The 17,359-nt window shown below is 42.2% G+C and overlaps 1 protein-coding gene across 1 annotated transcript in view; it reads right to left on the bottom strand.

Annotated features, from left to right (window-relative positions):
• The window catches only part of DIPK2B (divergent protein kinase domain 2B), a 111,968-nt gene extending 101,633 nt beyond the window's left edge, over window positions 1-10,335 (bottom strand). Inside the window, exon 1 of the mRNA XM_040423821.1 lies at window positions 10,083-10,335. Within this exon, the coding sequence (XP_040279755.1) occupies window positions 10,083-10,294 (212 nt within the window). The 5' untranslated portion in view covers window positions 10,295-10,335. The remainder of the gene's footprint in view (window positions 1-10,082) is intronic.
• Between the last annotated feature and the right edge of the window lie 7,024 nt (window positions 10,336-17,359).

Below are 17,359 nucleotides of genomic sequence, written 5' to 3' on the forward strand. Positions count from 1 at the left end.
TCACCAACACTGATTCTCTACCCAGTAGAAAATGCCTAAGGGACTCCTGTGTCCAACTAATGGCCAGATACTCTCTTTCTACTGTTTTCCGAGTGACGATGACACGCCCTCGCACTCTTTGATTCTTGCGCTCATGCTCTCTATGTTTCTTTATTTTATCAACATATTGCATCTTTCTTTTTACTTTACTGTTTCGGTCTTGGCTTCTGGAACTTCTTTCACAAGATATTTTTTTCGAATCGACAGGCTCTCTCTTTAAATTCTTCTCTGGCTCTCTCACATGCTCAGGTCCCTTCTTGGACTGCTGCAGCTCTTGACTGAACTGTTCACACAGTTGTTCTCTGTCATGGTTGTGTCCAGACCCTTCCTCCTTTGCTTTGCAGAGCTCCTTCAGCAGAGCATGCTCGTCGCTGCTCGCTCCTTTTAAACGCATCTGGTTAATTTTTTTCTTCTGTTCTGCAGGAGTTTTTTCAGGTTCGGCTTCAGTTTCAGAGTTCTCTGCTACTTCAGCCTTTATCTCTATAGAGTCTCCATTCACTCTGTTAGCCTTCTCATCCTTCTCGGACATGGCATCATATACTGGCACTCTTAACTCCTCCTCCGCTTTCTCATCGAGGTTGGGGACACCGGGGTCTTTAACAGACTCTTCGTCTTCTGGCATTCCCTCCAGAGGGTCACCTAGGATATTGTTCCCCATTCGTGTAGGCTCTAGGACAGCCAACTCGCAGTAGTATACAACATCTGCATGCTGGTCGTCTGTCTACTCATATTTCTTCCCCAGACCGCTGGCTTTCTGGAAGACATTGACGGCAGGTGGAATGTCTTTCATGGCCATGTCCTGGCTACGCACTACCACAAGTCTCTTGGATTCAGCATCCATATCAGTCACATTACCTGGTTCCGCAGAACCATCTTCCATCTTCTCTGCCTCGGCTGGCACCACGGCACCACCATCTCCAGACCCATTCTTAACAGGCTCTCATTTTCCTTTGATTGAGCCAACCTGTCATCTTGAGAAGCTCTTGCCTTTAACTCTTCAAGTTTATTCCTCATTTCCTCCACCTGCTGCTCGAGAACACGCTTAGACTTCTCCAACTCATAGATGTTCTTTCTGACATCATCCTTTGAGCTCATGAGATCTTCCATCTCTGCTCTGAGCCAAGGAGAGAGCCTTGGTCTCCTTCTCCTGAGCATCAGTCTCCATTCGGTCACGTTCTTTGGCATACCGGGTCTGGTCAAACTTCTTCTGTTTCTTCTCCAACTTAGACACAATTTGTCTCCGGTGGTCCAGGTGGTCCAGATCCACCATCCGATCATGCAACTCTTGATCAAGTTGAGCAATCCTGGCTTCCAAATGTCTTTTCTCATCCAAGAGAGCAGATTTTCCTGAGATGCTGTTTGCAACCTCATCAGCCAGCTTATCTCTTTCCTGCCCCGCATGACGTCTGGATCGCTCAGAAGCTGCAAGTTCCTCTTGAAGTTGGAGAATTTCCGCTTCTATTTGTGACTCTAGATCCTTTAGTTTATTCATCTCTTTCTGAGTCTCCTCCTTTGACTCTTCTGGAGCTTTCTCCAGTTGCTCTGCGAGAACAGCTAGTCCCTTCTCTAGTGTATCTAGGGACTGTGCGGAGCGGGCAAAAACATCTTCAAGTTTGCAGTCGTACTGACCTGCCAGGCCCAGCTGGTAGTGAGCCTCTGCCAGCAGTCGGTCATGCTCTTCTACATGCCCTTTTTGGTTGATCAGACCTGCCAGGAAGTCTTCCACTGCCTGGGTATAATTCTCAGACCCTATGCTGATGTCTCCCCACTTATGTCTCGTCACGTCAGGTATAACTGTCTGGTCGTTACTAGCAACTACCTTAATTTTGCAAGACCTTGACATGGTAGCTTCCCTTTCTGTGCTCACAACATCAACCAGTATTTCTTCATTATACACATTTTTACCTAAAGGGGGGCAGTTCTCCCCTGATCACAACCTGCAAGAGAGAAGGCATATCATCATCATCATCACCTATTTCACATGACATCACTTTTTCATTATGCATTTCTGCACACTCGGCACAATCACTTGGCACCTTGACATTACCACTGTTTCTAATGGTCACTTTACTTAAAGGTACAAGTTCTGCAGGAGTTTTGTCACTGACTGCAAAAGTGATTCCCTTTCCCCACAACTTCCAAAACAAGGGGAAATCACAGCCCAAAATTACATCCTGCATGAGCGCATTTGCAACCCCAAACTTATAAGTCTCAGTTCCCACTGGAGTCTCACACTTAGTGAGAACAACTGGATAGTCCTTACTACCCTCGTGAACGTCCAGCACATAGTCCCCAGCTACCAAGTTGGCATGTACCAGGCTCCCCTGGCTTTCTGCATCCAACAACGCTCGAACTGGACTGCGATTTATCACAATGTCACATATTTTCTTAGCAGTCTCCAATCCCGGTGTCTCAACACCTCCCTGATCGGCATATAGCAACTGCCGCCGGCTCACACCACAGTTCACGTTCTCTGATGTACCAGGACCCCGGTCAGTAACATGCCCAATCTCCAGACCCGTGCTCACTGTCACGTGGTCTGCTTTACCAGCAATTACAGGAGCGATCTTACCCACTGTCATCTTGGGTTCGTCTCTCTCACGTGCGATACGTCCATCTCTACAGTGGACATCATCCTCTTCTGGGATGCAGTAGTTGCCAAGGGAAATGCCTTGGCCTTGACTCCAGTCTTTTTCCAGACGGTCACTCCATCCGCACCCTTTAAGACTTTGTGCACACGTGCAGGAAACATAGGATCTCCGGAGAGCCACACTGCTCTCCACCTCCTTTTCTTCCTGACGGTTGCCCTTGGCAAAGGCACACATCTGCTGTTCCTCCAGAACTCCAGTTACACAATTTGTAGCATTTTCTCTTCTCCACTGTAGTGGTCAGCGGAGGAAAAGACCTCAGGGCAGGATTCAAATACAGTACAGCAGACAAGGAGGCTGAAGCAGAGACCGGCTTTATTAAAGGGCAAAGTATAATGTCCGGAAAATCGGATTAACAGTATTGTGCCAATGCACCACAGGCGCAATCGATGAATGACAGAAACAGTGTAAACAGGTTTACATAAATTTACAGGAAGGATAACTGAACTTTGCATCCAAACAAAATGCGCTCTAAACAGCAAACACATACAAAATGCAAGCTACTCTCCTCTAATATTCTCCAGCTCTATGTCCTACCACAGATTAGCACCAGTGCACACTCACAGTTCTGCAGGTAGCTGCTTGTCTTGGTCTGGCACGTGAAGGCAGGTGCAGTCTGGCTCCTGATCCGGTCACTTGCTTGTCCCAGAGCGGTCTTTTCCTCTCTCTCTAGATTGCAGGTGCAGGCATCCACATAGTTTAGCTCTGACAGGAGGAACCCCTCATGTCACAGGTCTCTGAATTAATCACTTTGCTCCTCTAGAACACACTTTGCAGTCTCTGTTGATCTTTCCCATAGCAGCCAGGAAAAAAAATCACTTTCTAGTCCCTGTAGCTCTGTCCCGCAACAGCAGACTCTCTCTGTAGACCTCAGCAAGGACACAGCACTCCAGCTCTCTCTGCCTGGGAACTTCCGCTCCTCCTACATCCTCTGGAACCAACAAATTTAATTTCTCTCTTACTCAGCAACACAGTGGCCTCTTGTGGCCAGAGGAAGACATCACAGTCTGTGTGAAACCTTATCATTAGCATACAGCGCAATGTAAATTGGTGTTTCTAGGGGCTGACCCTTACACCACAGCTGCCAAAATAACAGAAAGTCTTTGCCGAGCACAAACTCCACTTCCAGGGTCTCACATTTTAAGAGCTCCCATTGCACAGGGCCATAGTCTGTTATAAAGGTCAGAGACACGGTGGCATCTGTCTCTGGCCCGTTCTTTAGAAAGTCCAGTACTTCGGGCATAACACGGGACACTTGTTGGCGGGAATCTAAAGTGACCCACAGCGGGATTCCCCCAATCACCAACTTGTAGGATCTTTCTGTATCAGATCTTCTGATAACACAATCATTCATTCACAGTCCTGCTGCAGGTGGGTCTGCACAGACCTCATAGTGACCACCACAAAAAAATTATTATATTTATTTTTTAAAACAGGTCAGTCTCTCTTTTACTGGGCTTCTGGCCCTTTAAATCACAGCACACTTTACTTTTCAATACAGAAAAAACAGTCCAGAATGGAAGCAGCTTTCACTGGACAAACAGGCTTCCGGCCCTTTAACTCTGCACAGCTTTTAGCAGCACCTGCTGTCGTTGCCCCTAGCAACACTTTTGTGCCATTTTAGCATGGACAGTGCACGCATCCTCCACCAAATGTAAGGGATCGTTTACTCTTAGGGGGGTCACCGTCACTCCAGCAGGCGTCGCTGGGTCCCCCCAAACTTCAGGCTATCGCCTAGCCTCGTGGCCCCTCAGTCAACCCGGCTGAGACCACTCACACAGAGCTTCACCAGGACTCTGCTTCACAAAAACACTCCCCCAGACCGACATACCGGCAGGTGCTTTATGAAAGCCTGATTACAGCAGGCCTCACCTGCGATCACCTCAGTAGAAGGGAATACCAGTCCTGGAAGGGTGTGGATTGGCAGATCCCACTTCTAATCCTATCTGCCAATCCAACTAAAATCCAGCCCAGAATTAATAAACAAAACTGTCTCAGCAAACTATGCTTTGCTGAGACGACTGCTGCTCTCTGGATTTTAGCTGTCTCACCCAGCTGAGGTACCTGAGTGGGACATACACGCCTTCCAGCACTGTTGCCATTACCACAATGTAAACGGTAAAGTACAAAACCATAGATTAGCAAGTATAATAAATTGCAGCGTAGAAAAAGCCTCAATGCCACTTTTTTTGAAATCACAGTGGAGATGACTCATAGACACTTATAAAACAGCGATTAGAAGAAAAGATTACAGTATCTTAAAATTTGATTAGTTTAGATTATATGATAGAGACATATTACAGATTTAGACTTAGGTGTAAAAAGAGGGTAGAAATCTACATCACTTAGCAAATTGGGGTAATTGTTAGTTTTGTACACAATCTGACATTAAAGTTTAGCTTAAGGTTTTTTTTTGTAATAGTGCGAAGAAAAAGCCCCCAGCGGGTAGCGCAGTGGTATAACACATGGAACAGTTAGAGTATTTTGAGATTTTTAATAGGCTACTAAAGAAAAAAAAAGTTATGCTTGATATGTTACATTTTTACATAATTTTTAAGCTTATAATATTGGGGATTGCATGCATCCTTCTTATATCACAAATACTCTCCACAGGCTTGGTCAATAGACGCTCATGGAATTTTACAATTTATACCAGAGGATTATACAAAAAGGCTCCTAATACCTTATAGCTGAAAATAGCTAGAATATAAAAAACTGCATTGACAATGAGACACAGTAATCTAGACCAGGACTTAGCTTGGGGCAGCTGACAGGGGGCTAGATGGGGAGCCAGGAAGACTCTGTGCCTTGGATAAGGCATTTAAATACATGGCAGCAAACTGAATTTATGTCCTGGGTGAAGGCAAGCCTAGCTATGACTCTGAATTCACAGGTCCCCAACCTTGTGAGCAATGAAGAGACAGAGAAGAGACATAGTTAATGAGGAGAAACAAGATATAATGGAATTGCCAGTATTTGCTGGTATATGTTTCAAACTGAAAAATTATACTGGAATTGTCCAATAAAAATTAGCACTGTTAAGAAGAATGTCTGCAATATTGTCAATGTGAATGTCTTAACTCAAGGTTCGTCTGGTGAGCCACACAGTTGGGGTACTCAGTCCCTGAAATTAGATCTCACATAGCTGGCTCAGTTATAAAGAAACAAATAAGTGAAACAAAGTCCTCAGGGGAGTAACTATGATTCATAGGGCACCATAGCGAAATAAGTTGAGATACCCACTACCTAGTGTTAGAAAATTAAAACAGTAGCATAAGTAGCAAAAATTACAGGAAATGTGTCATCAGAAAATGACCTAATGTTTAAATCACGTTTTTATGTTTAACATATTTCTAAAGAATTTTTGGTGATGTTATTTTTAATTTTCCATGTCAATATCTATATTTAAAAAAAACCATAAAATCCAGAATTTTTGCGCTGGCCACTAATAGGAGCCAATTCTTGGTCTGTACAGATCAACATAGTTACCTGCTTATGTATACACAGAGTTGATATCAGTAAAGGCAGGATTAGAATGACAGATAAGACAGGATCCACCATTCACAATAGGTGATTGTCAGAGCTCATCTATTCTTTCCTTGTACAATGACCTCGGCACAGGTCACAGAACATGTCTAGAAAACTCTCCCATAGGCGTCACTGAGGTCCCCTGCTGACCATTGTGTCTATGGGTCATGGGGTTGCCGTAAAGCAATTTTCCTAATTCTTTCCAAATGCTGTGAAGAACAGTTCAGGCAAGATGGCCGCCCCCATAATAATGTTCAGAAAATAGACAAAAAAAAAAGACTACAATCAAAAAATAAAAAAGAGATTATAAGAAAAGGTTATGTGTTACTAAATGGTTTTAACTGGTTTTAACTGTCAGAGAGAAAACACACACAATACCCAAAAGTTGCCATATTGATTCCCCGCAAAAAGGTACAATATTATTGCAAGTGATTGTCACGCCCCCCCATCCCCAGCCTTTGGGCCCCATAGCAAGTGCTATGGCTGATCTGCCTATAGTTCTGCTCATGTAAGGCTAGTTTTACACTAGCATTTGAAAGCTCTGGCAGGCTGTTCTGGATCCAGCCAGATGCTGCCTGAATGCCCACTGGCCCCATTAAATATAAATGGGACTGGCGGAGATCCGGCGAAATCCGACAAATATGCAGAGAATTGGCTGGACAAATACTGCTGCACGCACAAATTACACTAATCAATGCAATGGTCTTCTGTGGGCAATAGAACAATAGTGCTATATACTGTGCACCAAATTCTACACCTACTATTATCACAAGGATTGCAGATCCTGATAACATGTTCTCCTCACAGCATCAGTGTGCAAGCACGGCCACCGCTGATGGATTGCAGGGTGGTCACAACCATGGAAATGAGCAATGTATGATGGAAAAATGAATCAAGTCAGCAGAGGAGGCAATATGGATAATCACAATACATTAGTAAGTGGCTTGTATTAACTTTATCTACATGATAAATACCACTTGCTGAAGTGACACAACCCCTTTAAGGAAAGTCAAAGGGTATGTTCACATGTCTAAAGTCCGCTGTAAAAACACAATTCCAGGTCAGTTGGCTGAGCTGTCGCTGGAGACAAAAACTACACCAAAACGCACAAAAAGCTGCTAGCTCATTTTAGCTTTTCCCCATTGACTGCAATGGGGTATGGACTAATCACTTCAATGTAGTAAGGCCCCGTTCACATGGCGCAGAAACTGCCTCCCATTGTTTTCAGTGACACTGTGCTGTTGTTTTGGCCGTGGCTTTAAATCTATTCCACATGAACAGAGTGGTCTCCCATTGAAAATAACAGGAGTCAGATTCCACGTGGTTGCTGGCAGATTTTTGACACGGGATCCATGCCAGATTTACAATGTCAAGTACCTATTTTTGTCTTATAATTTATGTCCTAATAGTAGGAAGTGCGATAGTTAAAATATCCAGCTACAGTATGTGTTGGGAAATTAGGAGCTGGAAGGTTCTGACATAACTGTATATTCACTGACAACCACCAGAAAAAGAAAGGTTTTCATGTGATGGTGCCTGCAAATAACAGAACTGGGGCAGAGGACACTTAGTAGCATTAAAGGAGATGTCCGTCCCATTTCTGTTCTGACGCTTGTCCACTGGTCTCTTCTTCCTGGTCGTGTTTCTACACTTAAGAAATAGCAGGAACTATTTTCTCAGTCGAGCACAGGGATCAGCGGAGCGAATGTTTCTTGTGTTATTTATTATTTTTATTTTTTTGCCTTTAACCCAGTAGACAACCCCTTTAAGAAGTTCCCAACCATGACACAATCATAATTTGGCGTGCTTTTATTATATGCATGTTTTCTTTTAAAAGTGGTGATATAAATGGTCAGAATTTATCATCCGCATAATAATATTCTAACTAGTGTTGATCGCGAATATTCTAATCGCAAATTTTTATCATGAATATTGGCACTTTGAGAATTTGCGAATATCTAGAATATAGTGCTATAGCTTCGTAATCGCGAATATTCTAGATTCTTTTCCATCAGTACCCATGATCCCTCACTGCTTCTTGCTTGTGGGCCAATGAGAAGGCTGCAATAGCTTTGACTTTAGGAGTAGTGTTAATCGCTAATTTTCCAATTGCCGATTTTCGCAATCAAGAAAATAATGACTGGAGATCACGAATTCTCGAATTCGCTAATATATGACGAATACTAGCCCAAATATTAGCAAAATATTGCAAATTTGCATATTGCCCCTGCCGCTCATTACTGATTCTAACTATAGATCTGTTCTCTACAGACATGCTACATGCTATATGTCCTATAGCTCTCTCCTGCTTTCTCATTCTCTCTATATTTAAATCATATATATCTATTTCCATGGGGCCCACACCAAAATCTAAAGTGGGGCTCCCCTTCACTATGACTACAAACAGCTCCAAGTGAGTTCAAAACATAAAAAGCTTATTCTCTTAGTCTGCGATCTATCCCATGTCTCTTTTTTTCTAAAGAGCAAGGATAATGCACAAAATAACAAAAAGCAAGAAAAATGATGCTACAGCATAGTGATAATGCACATAGTATTGTCACAGTAAAAACACCTAGCAATGCTACTGTCAAAGTATGGTGCAAACGGTGATGTCATGATAGTGGGATAGTGTACATTGTGCTGTCACAGTAAAATATAGCTGACACAATGATGTCACATAACAGATATAATGTACATAGTAAGAGTACAGGAATAATGCACAGGGTGATATCACAGTACAAATAACATCATATCTATCTATCTATCTATCTATCTATCTCACAGATCTATCTTTCTATATATATAGTATCTATCTATCTATCTATCTATCTATCTATCTCCTATCTATCTATCTATCTATCTATCTATCTATCTATCTATCTCCTATCTATCTATCTCCTATCTATCTATCTATCTATCTATCTATCTATCTATCTATCTATCTATCTATCTATCTATCTATCTATCTATCTCCTATCTATCTATCTATCTATCTAGCTATCTCATATCTATATATCTATCTATCTTTCTATCTAATCTATATATTATCTATCTATCTATCTCATATCTATCTATCTATCTCATAACTATCTATCTCATATCTATCTATCTATCTATCTATCTATCTATCTAATCTATATATTATCTATCTATCTATCTATCTAATCTATATATTATCTATCTATCTAATCTATATATTATCTATCTATCTATCTATCTATCTATCTATCTATCTCATATCTATCTATCTATCTCATAACTATCTATCTCATATCTATCTATCTATCTATCTATCTATCTATCTATCTATCTAATCTATATATTATCTATCTATCTATCTATCTATCTATCTATCTATCTAATCTATATATTATCTATCTATCTATCTATCTATCTATCTATCTAATCTATATATTATCTATCTATCTAATCTATATATTATCTATCTATCTATCTATCTATCTAATCTATATATTATCTATCTATCTATCTCATATCTATCTATCTATCTATCTATCTATCTATCTCATATCTATCTATCTATCTATCTATCTATCTCATATCTATCTATCTATCTATCTATCTATCTATCTATCTATCTATCTATCTATCTATCTATCTAATCTATATATTATCTATCTATCTATCTATCTATCTATCTATCTATCTATCTATCTATCTATCTATCTATCTATCTATCTATCTATCTATCTATCTATCTATCTATCTAATCTATATATTATCTATCTATCTATCTATCTATCTATCTATCTATCTATCTATCTATCTATCTATCTATCTATCTATCTATCTATCTATCCATTTATCTCACAAATATAAACACATTTGGTACAACAAAATTCTGACCTGATCTCTTCCTTAAAGAACTTCTTGCAGGCTGAGGTTCCAACGCAGGCATTACACTTATTAAGTCCAAGAAAGCTTTTGCCAAAATTATAAGAACTTTTCAGTTTTGCCACTGAAACATTTGTTGCTTCTACATTTTCTTTTGGCATCAGAACAATAAAAAATATGGTATAGTAATGGCCTATCATTAAAATAAACATCCCGGACGGCATTTGTAACGCCTCAAAATGTCTCGGGCTCGTACAATTATGTGCATAACTTTTCTCGTGGTCATTAGGAAATATGCTAAGTCCGGCATGCCATTAATTTGTAATGTGTAAATGGGAAGAAATGTTCTGGCTATGAGAGGAAGGAGGAAACTCATGGAGGATGCAGATAATATAGATTGCTATGGTTATGCTTCCTATGTTAACTTTAGAGGTTTCTTCAGTCAGTCACAGACCGTTAAAGAATTAATATCAGCCTTCAGATCAGCAGAACTGTTGAGGTGATCCACAGCTGTATTGTATGCTAAGAGGTTAGTGATTGGTCAGGAAATCTGATTGCACTGTTTCAGGAACGGGTTGTGCAAAAGTCATTGGGGGAGATTTATCAAACTGGTGTAAAGTAGAACTGGCTTAGGCTACTTTCACACTAGCGTTCGGGTGTCCGCTCGTGCGCACCGTTTGAAGGGGCTCACGAGCGGCCCCGAACGCATCCGTCTGGCCCCAATGCATTCTCAATGGAGGCGGATCCACTGAGAATGCATCCGCCTGCCAGCGTTCAGCCTCCGCTCCGCTCAGTGAGCGGACACCTGAACGCTGCTTGCAGCGTTCGGGTGTCCGCCTGGCCGTGCGGAGGCGAGCGGATCCGTCCACACTTACAATGTAAGTCAATGGGGACGGATCCGCTTGAAGATGACACTATATGGCTCAATCTTCAAGCGGATCCGTTCCCCATTGACTTTCAATGTACGGATCCGCTCAGACAACTTTCACACTTAGAACATTTTCTAAGTTTTAATGCAGACGCATCCGTTCTGAACGGATGCGAACGTCTGCATTATCGGAGCGGATCCGTCTGATGAAACATCAGACGGATCCGCTCCGAACGCTAGTGTGAAAGTAGCCTTAGTTGCCACCTTTCATTTTTGACAGCTCCTTTGGAAAATGAAAGGTGGAATCTGATTGGTTGCTATGGGCAACTAAGCCAGTTCTACTTTACACCAGCTTGATAAATCTCCCCCATTGTCCTCACCAGTAGGCGTCAATAATAGAATAGTGGCCACCTGGTGGCAAAATATGTGACTGTATGTAATTGTTAACTATAAGACTGGAACAGATTATTGTTCAGCAAATGGAAGCATCCAAAGTGGAATTCAATCTGAAGTTTAGGAAAAATTTGATTTGCCACGAATCTGAATTTCCTCGTGCTCTGAGTTAAGGAATCTTTTTTTTTGAAAATGGCTGCTGCACATGTTACAAAGTAAAAGTAAGAAGCCTGGGAATGCGATATGAGCCATAATGCCTTTCAGACAGCCAATCAGCAGATAGCCATGCCCTGTGATGTCACAGCCCTATAAAAGCCTCATCCCGAGTGGTCTCTGCCATTGCACTGTGAGCTGAGCCTATGGAAATAGGTGACAAGCGCTTATGAGCTAGGGACAGTGTTTCAGAAAGCTATTTATTGAAGAATAAATTGTAAAGAGAGTTTTTAGACACTGTATGGAGAGAATAGGGAGAGCATAGGGAGACTGCAAGGACAGTGCAGGTTAAGTGTAATCACCGTGTGTATCTTGTTGAACTGCTGCCACAATCCCAGTTAATTTGTTAGTTTATACATAAAATTACTGTACCTTAGTATTAAAGGGCCATCTAATATATGATTTTTTTCAGCAAGTTGCTGGGGGATGTTAGCGTGACGGTATGCAAGATATGTAGACAAAAAGTGAAGCACGGCCAGGGTGCTAATGTTGGCATGACTACTCTGCGTTAACACATGGAGCGTCTCCATAAAGTGGCGTGGGAAAACCGGGCCACTCATTTAGTGTTACAGTTTGATGCAGCGACCTCTGCATCTCCTACCGGCCCGCACCCCCTCCCCAGCAGTCAGGGCTCGACAACATCAGCAGAATGGAAGCTGTCATTCCTTGACAATCGACTTCAATGTCCTCTATTGCTCTGATGCTCACCTCCTCGTCACTTGTTTCGACAGCAATCAATCACTGAGGTGATTGCAAAAAGACAGCAGTATGCATGCACTCAAACGGCACAGAAGCTGAACGTGCACCTGGCCAAGCTTCTAGTACTACAGTCCCTCCCTTTCCATGTAGTTGACTCTGCATATTTCAGAGAACTGATGGCTTGTGCCCACCCAAGGTAGAGAGTCCCAAGCTGAAGTTAATTTTCCAAAAAAACTGTACCAGCCCTGCACACGTACGTTGAGAAGAGGGTAGGCCAGCCCTTAGGCCTCTCGTGTCTGGTAGAGTTCATGCCAGCGCTGATGGCAGGGAGGGCTGACCCATGCGCCTCGCATGGTGCACATCTTCAATCTCATTGTCTCCCGGTTCCTCAATTCTTCCACTGAACTGCAAGAGCTGTTAAAAATGTCCCGGAAACTGTGCATGCACTTCAGCCACTCTTACCATGCAAAAGACGTCCTCCTTGAGCTGCAAAGGCAAAATTCTATTCCCCAATATCACCTGATATGTGATGTTTCCACCCATCTGAACTCAGTGCTCCATATGTTAGACCACCTGTACGAGCAGCTCCATATGCAGAAAATTCAGTCTGCAGGCTATGATGAGCAGTTTTCTTCATCTGCCAACTGAAGAAACCACCCAGCAGCAGCAGTGGAACATGCAGCAGAACTTCAACCAGCAGGAGTTGGCAAACTTGTACTGCACCCTGTCACTCATAATTCAAGATCCCCTGGACTCCTGGGGATGCACACTTGAAGTGTGGCCACAACTGGCCGAGTTTGCCATGAGCATGCTTTCCTTCCCAGCCAGTAATGTGGCATCAGAGTGGGTGTTCAGTGTGGCAGGGGCATTGTTACCTCTAAGAGAACTTCTCCCAAAATGTTGAGAGACTAACCTTCATAAAGATGAATCAGGCAGGGATCAACCCGGATTTCCAGACGCAGGTGCCTGATGCAACAGAATAGATCAGTCTGCTCCTTATGATCATACTTTAGTATGCTGCCACACCGGAATATTTAGCAAAATGGGCTGTTACTTCTGGCTACATGCTGTTGCCACCATTCTGATACTGCCATCCGCCTGCTTACCACTATTGCCATTCCTACAATGGGGCTTCTCGTGTTACATTTTTAAAAGGATATGCACACTGTTGTTTTTGGGTTCTGCTACTACTGGGATCTGCCACCTTCTTGTGCTTTATGCCACTGCTGCTGCCCCCCTTCCCACTCATGGGGTCACTATTGTCCCTGTTTCTGCCACTACTGTTGGCCCTCATGCCCTCTCTGTTATGGAGCCACTATTGTCCCTGTTTGTCCGTGTTGACATCACCATAAATTTTTTGTTCTTTTTATCCGCCAGAAGAAAAGACTGTTGCTGCCACCCGCCTCACTCTGTCATGGGGCCATGATTGTCACTGTTACTGCCACTGCTGCTGCCACCACTCTCCCCACTCTGTCATGGGGTCACTACTGTCACTGGTACTGCCACTCTCCCCACTCTGTCATGGGGCCACTATTGTTACTGTTATTGCCACTGCTGCTGCTGACACCCTTCCCACTCTGTCATGGTGCCACTACTTGAATCTTGGGGCACTGCATGGTTAAGTCCACAGCAATAAATTAGACCTGACAGTAACAGTGACCTGTAATAGTGACACACAGTAAATCTATAGCTAACAAAAGGGATTAAAAAGCATTTGGACTGCCACAACATGCACTAAAAGAAAAAAAAATTCTTCACTGGTTAATTGGTGTCGCCTCCATTTCTTTATTTTGTTCCACTAAGGAGCCATTTGAACATAGCTCCTGCAGGGGCGCACATGGATTTTTGGCTTTACTGAAGGGTGTTGCATGCCTTTCTTTTTGTTTAACAGAAGGGATTAGCTATGAATGTTGGTTCATTGCATGGATTTCAACAAAAATTATTGTTCATCTGGTGAATTGTCAAATGATCATTTTAGCTGACTAATGATGGACCATCATCATCTGATGGTCCATCATTAGTAGTTGGCCATATTTGAAATTTCTGACCAACATTTGGATAGAAGGCCTTTAGTCAAAGAAAAAACATTCATAGACAAAAGAGCTTGCTTTAAAAGGATGTTCCCACAAAGATCTTTAGTCTGTCACCCAATATTATGAACTGGGAAGATGGTATGCGAATGAGCTCTTAGCAACCTCTGCCTCTAATGCCCTCATATGTAAGGCAGCTATCTTATAAGTCAATGTTCAACCTTTTAAACAGGCCAAGAGACATGACTTGGATAATAATCAAACCAGCCCCTCATCTGCTGTTTTCGGGTGATTATCCATCACCATTGCAGAGGCACTTAATTGGCTGAGAGGACTAGATCAGTATTTGGTGTTACTATATCTCCCTATGGAGAACACCAAAACGATTTGAGGAGCGAGACAATTCTCCTCTGCCATTCTGGGTAGAGTATATGCAAAGGAGCTCTTAGCAAGCTCTGCCTCTAATGCCACCAGATGTAAGGTAGCTATCCTATAAATCAAAGTTTGCCCTTTTAAACGGGCCTTGAGATATGCCTTGTCTCAGGTGAGGTGGTGGCTTAATTATTATCCAAGCCATTTCTCAAGGCCCATTTAAAAGGTTGAACATTGACTTGTAGGATAGCTGCCTTACATCTGGTGGTAGCATTAGAGACAGAGCTTGCTAAGAGTTCATTTGCATCCCCTCTTCCCAGAGTTCCAGAAGAGCGTTGTTTGGCCTATAAGCCTCCTCACACCATTTAGGTGATATAGCATCCCCTAAATCCATAGCATGAATTATTATGGCCAATATGGACTAAAATGTGTATGGCTGTGTCTGCAAAATGATCAAACACCAGATGATTGTTCAAAACCTGCTTCTGTCTAATGTGTATGGGCACCTTAAAAGGGTTGGCAAACCTCCACTCTCGGGCAGACGTACAAAGGCAAGCATACTTCTATTTACTTCAATAAGGAGGCTATTCATATGACCAGACACCTCTTATCCTCAGCTTATAAGACAGAAGTTAAAGGGTCAATGTTCTGCTTAGGGTACTTTCACACTGGCAGCAGAGGATTCCGGCAGGCAGTTCCATCGCTGGAACTGCCTGCCGGATCCGTCAAAACGTATGCAAACTGATGACATTTGTCAAACAGTTCAAGATCCTGATCCGTCTGACAAATGCATTGAAATGCCGGATCCGTCTCTCTGGTGTCACCCGGAAAAAAGGGTCAGGCATTTATTTATTTTCACATTTTTTGCGGTCTGACTGCAATGCCGGATCCGTTTTGCTGGAACACTCAGGGCCGGATCCGGCATTAATGCATTTCAATGGAAAAAAAATCCGGATCTGGCATTCCGTCAAGTGCACTGGTATTTTGGATGGAGATAAAACCGCAGCATGCTGCTGTATCATCTCCGTCCAGAAAAGGCAAAAAGACTGAACTCTCCATTCAGAATGCATTAGGATAAAACCGATCAGTTCTTTTCCGGTATTGAGCCCCTAGGACAGAACTCAATGCCGGAAATGAATAACGCTAGTGTGAAAGTGCCCTACAGGTGGAGATCCCAGTGATGGGATGGTTATGGCATGTCAACCATCTAAAATATAAATGCTTTTATAGGATCTAATAATGATATTAAAGCAGTATTTAATATATTTTGTATATAATGGAGTTCATTTGGTTCCTGTTGTTACTTTTCTTTTCGTGTTTTATATGTACAGATCAGCCAATCCTTCACAATTCTATCCTCTATCAATTCTCCGAAATAAGACATACGTCAGTTCACTGAGAATCTTGCTAATATGCAAGTAATTGTATAGGTAATTGTGTTTCAAAAGGCCCCTCTACATGGGCAGATAGAGAAGGCAATAATTGGAAATAATCCAATCATACCCGATATTTGCCTGCTCATCACAGAAAGTGAGAGCTGCATTTATATGCAGCAATCATCTTCTCTGTATGAGAGCCAGCAATCATTACAGTGGTCACTTGTCCCCATACATATTCATTGACTTTGGGCAGCAGTTTGCTGTTTAGACAGCATGATCTGCTACCCAAAAATGATCATTTAGGAGTTTGCACCAGTGATGCTTTCACCCGATAAATGAGCATTTGCATATACGTCGGGTGATTGGTGGCACCTTTACCTATGAATGCAACTTTGCGATAACTGCCCGTTCATTGGCCCATGTAAAGGTGCCTTGAGATAACTGTAGTAATAAAGTTAAATAACAGTATTATTAGGTTCCTTTTGTCTAACATTACAATTAGTTTAACCCCTTCTGGTTGACATGTATTGTGGGATGAACTGTATGCAGTATATGAGGATGAGTGATAGCAGCAGCAGCAGCCATCATCTCCCTCATACTGTGGAGGTGATGGCTGCATGTAAATGCAGCTCTTTATCTCCACCAATGAGCAAGCAATTTTTGGAAGAAAGTTTTCCTTCCCAATTGTGTGCTCGATTGCTGCATGTAAATCATCGCAATCAGCAGCGGATGTCAGCTGTAACTTATAATAGTGACCCACTCTGTATGAAATGAATAAATAGCAGCCCCATTTCAAACATAAAGTATAAATTATAATAAGACCAGCTAAAACCATATATAAGGTGCACTGTATGGAAATAGGTACATCAATAACATATATTAGTTAGCACATGTTTTTATTGCATACCCGGCAATTCGGTAAGTATAGGGCACTGTACATTGTACATATAGATTAATTTGCATCAGCACTTAAATCAGCGAATGGCGGATTTAAATACTAGTCTTAGTGCATCTACTTCTTAGTGCTCAAATCAGCTCTAGATGTCAAGACCATAGAACTCCTTTGATGACATTAGTTTTACTTTTTTCTCCATTTTGTTTTACTCATTTTAGCATTTGTAACTATTGAAAATTATCCTCAGGATAGGGGATAGCTATTAGATGGTAAGGCGGCCTACTTTGAGGACCCCTACCAATTATAACAGCGGGACCTTCATACCCAGTAAGGTCCCCCAAAATGAAAAAATTGGCAGATCGAGCATTCACACTGCTGCTACCGCCATGCGGCTATTTCCAAAACTACCATAGACAATTAGAGATGAATGGAGTGTCAGT

The sequence above is a fragment of the Bufo bufo genome, chromosome 3 (genome assembly GCF_905171765.1).
Source record: "Bufo bufo chromosome 3, aBufBuf1.1, whole genome shotgun sequence".
Lineage (NCBI taxonomy): Eukaryota > Metazoa > Chordata > Amphibia > Anura > Bufonidae > Bufo > Bufo bufo.